At 31.6% G+C, this 5,270-nt stretch overlaps 1 protein-coding gene across 1 annotated transcript; it reads left to right on the top strand.

Annotated features, from left to right (window-relative positions):
- The first annotated feature begins 4,273 nt into the window (after nt 1-4,273).
- On the top strand, nt 4,274-4,816 carry LOC135955322 (uncharacterized). Its single transcript, XM_065505674.1, has 2 exons — nt 4,274-4,285; nt 4,355-4,816. The coding sequence occupies exons 1-2, from the start codon at nt 4,274-4,276 to the stop codon at nt 4,814-4,816; spliced, it is 474 nt and encodes a 157-aa protein (XP_065361746.1).
- The last annotated feature ends 454 nt before the right edge of the window (nt 4,817-5,270 follow it).

The following is a 5,270-nucleotide window of genomic DNA, read 5'->3' as shown; positions in this document are numbered from 1 at the left end:
TTTGTAAATGATTTTTGAATTTGTAGTTTAATAAAATTACGAATGATGGGTTGTATTCTTGTAGAATTACTTAAGTTGATTGATAGCGGCAACAAAATCTTCTTCAGCTTTTATAGTAAAGTTAATAATTATTTATTTTATGAGGGGATTTTTCTTTTGCAACATTCACTAATATTATTAGCGGATATTTCAGTTATGAGTTCTTATTTTTGGTTTTCAAAGAGAAAGGGTAGCTATTTTCGTATATCTTTTATTTATGCATATTTATACATATCATAATATATTGTAATTAATTAATTTAACTAGTCTAAACTATTTTGATAACTCCTAAATATTTTATTTATTTGAAATACTTTCAATTATATACCTACTATACCTATACCTATAAATATAAATTAATTTAAGTTATTAAATAAATTTATGTAAATGTTTTTTATTTAAATAATTGGTGACGTAAAATGAATTAAATATTTTGCAATTTAGAAGATTTTGTTTATAGTGTAAACAAAGTTAGTAAATTTATTGAGGTCATATTGAATAGAAGGAATTATATTAACTGTAGTTTAGTTGGATCTACAATCAAGGTTTTGGTGAAATTTTGTTCTTAGGTCGGACCAATATTTTTCAAAATAATAAAAGTTCGGGCTCCAGTTCGAAGAAAATCATCATAAGCCATCATTCTTGATGGCTCTGTTAATTATCAAAATTGCTAAATTTGGGATTCACAGAACCCACATGCGATTGTCAAAGAACAAGTGCAGCCACAACTTGTAAGTTTTTGGTAAGGATTTTGGCCGGGAGCCCTACTTCTTTAAAAATGAGTCTGTTCAAGCAGTGACTGTTACTCTTGCTCGACAACACGCTACTATAGCAGAGTTCTTTCTACTTAAGTGAGATGATATTGATGTGGACGACATGTGGTTTCAACATTCTGAACAGTCTCTGAAACAATTCAATTACTGGGTGAAACATTTCGTGGTCGAGTACTCTCCTGTTTGGGTGACCGAAATTGGCCCCTAGATCGAGTGATTTAACACCATTGGATTTCTTTTTGTGAAGCTATTTGAAGTTAATGGTCTAGTCAAGAAGCCCACTATCATCCATATACTGAAAGAGGAAACTCAAGGCTGCATCAATGAAATTCAGCCTCATTTATGATCATGGATAATTAAGACAAAAGACAGCCAACAAACTGCGAATAGCATTTGATTGATATGATATTCCTTACATAAAAAAGAATCTAAAAAGAAAGAATGTGGTTTCTATTTTTGATTTAAATCTTGCGCAATCTTGCGTTATACTATGTTCAGACATGCACCTTAATTGCGCAATTGGGAACATTTACGCAATTAAGGCCTTAGTTGAGCATAATTTATCATACAAGAACTTAATTAATTGTATCATTAATTTCAATAATCTGCAAAGAATCATGAACATGGGAGGCATAAAAATATAAATGAGTAACGATAAAATTTGGAAGAATGATTGGAACGGAAAATGCTTTTACAAAAATCATTTGTTTATATCAAGATAGAAGAGTTGCGACAGGCAGAGATGTGTTAAATAATTGAATGAAATCGCAGTATATAGAAACAACTTCTGAAGTAAAGAAACTGAATAATCGAATGATTCTATTTCGATTGTTACAACGAAGCCGGATCTCTGGAAATCCAACAGTAGTGAGCAATCGATTGAAGTCTATATTTAACCCAGTTGACCGAAGTCGAAGTGTTGCAGATTCGACTGTAGTCGCTGTATTGAACACTCACATAATAGTCGAACTAAGTCGATGTAAAGATCGTCCCAAAATTTACGAAATGTTTGAATTTAAAAGAAAACACTGGTTTTTTTCTTTAGAAAGTAATTTTTCTATTGAATCATAAAGAAAACAGTATGGGCTTATAAATGGAATATTCAATTGGAAAAATGACCTCCACGGCTTTGCTCCACCATATAGGGTGCCAATTTTGATCACCAGGAAATTGAACTGTGTCGTGGGCTCTATGACCTGTGGCAACATCTTGATGACACCACATCAATTATGCAGAAATAAATCCAATTTATGCAGAAATAAATCTGTTATCATGTCGCGATATCCCACCGCTTGACCAGCCTCATTTCTGAAGAACTATGATCAAATGGTACATTCAGCCCAAAATCCGCACCAAACAATGACACGTTGTGGATGTATTTGTTACAATTTTGACGATTCATCAAGGTGAAAATTTGCTTCATAGCTTAGGATGATTTTTCATGAAAATTTCATTATTTTTGGAAATATTGTTCAACAATGAAGTCATTATATTAACCAGTTGAGCTCAGTCACTGTATTGAACATTTGACAAAAGTCGATGTATTGAAGAATCGATCGTAGACCCTTTTTTTGTATAGTGTCGGAAGCTTCTGTATTAACAGTCATCTGAAATGAAGCAGTTATGTTGAACATTCGATCGAATTCACAGTATTAAACTGACGTCCAAAGTTGCTGTACAGTCGCCTGCAGTCAATGTATTGAAAATATGAACGAAGTTTATGTACAGTATCCCAAGCAATAGTCTACAAATGCCGCTGTTAAACCATCACCCGATGCCTTTGTTTTGGACAGATGACTTAATCCTTAATCCTTAATCGCTGCATAGAACAGTTGAACGAATTGTTTAATTGAGTAACTTTCAGTCAATATTTCAATATATTGAAAACTCCATACGAATCTTCAGCGATGTCGGTCTTATGTTCAATAAGTGACTGTGAGCGATTGTTAACATCGAATTCATTCTATCGATCGAATGTTCCATACAAGGAGTTAGTTGGGATTTTCAGTTACTTCAGCCAGCTGTTCAATTTATTGCTAGACGTTTATGCAGCGAACGAAGTCTCCTAAATTCGCTGTATAGACCAGTTGACCGAACTGATCAATACAGTAACTTTCAGACAATAATTCAATATATTGAAAACTCCATACGAATGTTCAGCGATTTCGGTCGTATGTTCAATGAATTGAGTTCAGGCGACTGTTCAATTTAGTGACTTCGAGCGATTGTTAACAACGACTTCAGTCAATCGATCGAATGTTCCGAACATGGAGTTAGTTCGAATGTTCAGTTATCTCGGTCAGCTGTTCAATTTATTGGTCGACGTTTATACAGCGACCGAAGTCTCCTAAATTCAATGTATTGAACATATGACCGAAGTTCAAGAACATTGGAACTAATTCATTGTATGGAACAATCGATCAAAATAGCTGTATTGAGCACTCAAACATAAATCAGTTGTTTTGATTCGCTTTGATAACAATAGCTCAACGGTAGTTCAATAAATTAACGGTTGACCAAAGTCGCTAAATATTCGAAGTTGTAATTTTAAGCCATAGTTCACCAAACCTCTGTCCAAATTGCTGCATAGAAATGTTGATCAAAATCGTTGGAAGACGAACGCAGTTGAATGACGCTGTAGTGTATAAATCGTCAACTGAAGACAGTGAATTAGTCAGTGGTCTAACAGTATTGAACAGTTATAAGCAGTAGCCGTTCTGAAATTCTAAAATGCATGTTTTTCGTAAAGAAATTAAATTGGATTGTTTAATTTGTTTAGTTATTAGATTTATAGAGACTGCCTATAAATTAGAAATAAACAAAGTCAGTATGCAATAAATCTTTTTTTTCAGTATAATTTACGATAAAAATATACAGCAGTACTCCAATTACAATGATCGGCTAACTAAGCAAATATTTTTTATTTTTTAAAAAAAACTACTGATTTTCTGTAAAAATCATTGTTGAAATATATGAAGAAAATTTCTTCTTTATGGAAGCATTTCATTAGATAACAATTTTGAATTCAAAACATTAATTTAAGTGGAAAAATTCTTATTTTCTTGGCCTCATAAAAGTATCTAAAATAATAAAAGTATTTAGGATTTATTTTAAATACAAGCCATAGAATTATTAGGAATTATTGGCCATAGTTCAATTAATTTAAATTTATATTTTAATAATATAGTTTAAATTAAATATTTACAATATATGATAGATATAAATATTCATATATAAAATATGCGTAAATGAAAACCTTTCTCTTTAAAAACCAAAAATAGGTACTACAAGCGCCAGCAAATTTTACCAAAAAAACCCACATAAAATTAATAAATTTTAATTTTACTATAAAAACTAAAGCGGCTTGTGATCATCATATCAATCCCCTAAAGTAATTCTTAGAGAATACAACCAATCATTTATAATATTATAAAACTACAAATTCAAAAATCTTTAACAAAATGTTCAAAATGGTAAGTTAAAAAGAAATATCTTCGTTTTCAATTCCTTGTTACTAAAAATGTTATATGTTTCCTGCTTAGATTGCCTTGGTATTCGCTGCTCTCTTCGCTATTGCTGCTGCTCATCCCAGCTACTTGGCTTCTTCTCCCATAGTCTACTCTTCACACTATGTGCAACCCGCTGTGAGAACCCATTACTCTGTACCCGTGGTCAGGACTGTCTACAACCCAGTATTTCAATCTCCAGTTGTCAAGAATGTCTATACTCCAGTACACCAAACTCAAGTCGTAAGGAAAGTCTATACTCCCGTTGTCAAGACTATTGTTTCCCCAGTAGTCCACACTGTCAAGAAATTTTATACTCCTGTTGTCCAAAATCAAGTTGTAAAGAACGTCTATACTTCTGTGGTCCACACTCCTGCTGTCAAGACTGTTGTTACTCCAGTAGTCCACTCAGCTCCTGTAGAACATAGTTCTCCCGTGTACCACTCTGTTCCAGTAGTAAACAATTATGCTTCCGTTTATGGTGCATGGAAGAAATAGGTTAATTCCAACAATTAATTTATGGGAAATTTATAAAAAATGTCGCTGATTGTTAAACTCTGAATAAAAAATGGTTAATAAATATGAGAAATAAAAAATATTTAAATGTGTATCAATGATTATTTATTTTTTTCCTTAAATAATAAAATGTGGGTTTTTTTTTGGTTTTGCTAAATTCGGTAGTAAAAACTATAGCTGGTATTTCAGTTGTTGATTCTTATTTTTAGTATTCAAAGAGAAGGGGTAACTATTTCCATATATTTTATCTATTAATATTTATATTTATGTATATCATATGCATATTGTAATCATTTAATTTGTCTAGTCTAAACCATTTAAATCATATAAATTTAAATAATTAAATAACATTGTCAACAGTTTTCTTTGCCTTTGTGAAAGTATTTAAAATAAATCCTAAATATTTTATTTGTTTTAAATAGTTTCATAGGGCAAA

This window comes from Calliphora vicina, chromosome 3, assembly GCF_958450345.1.
Source record: "Calliphora vicina chromosome 3, idCalVici1.1, whole genome shotgun sequence".
NCBI lineage: Eukaryota > Metazoa > Arthropoda > Insecta > Diptera > Calliphoridae > Calliphora > Calliphora vicina.
The sequence above is the reverse complement of the archived record's forward strand: the minus strand, read 5'-3'. Positions and strand labels throughout refer to the sequence as shown.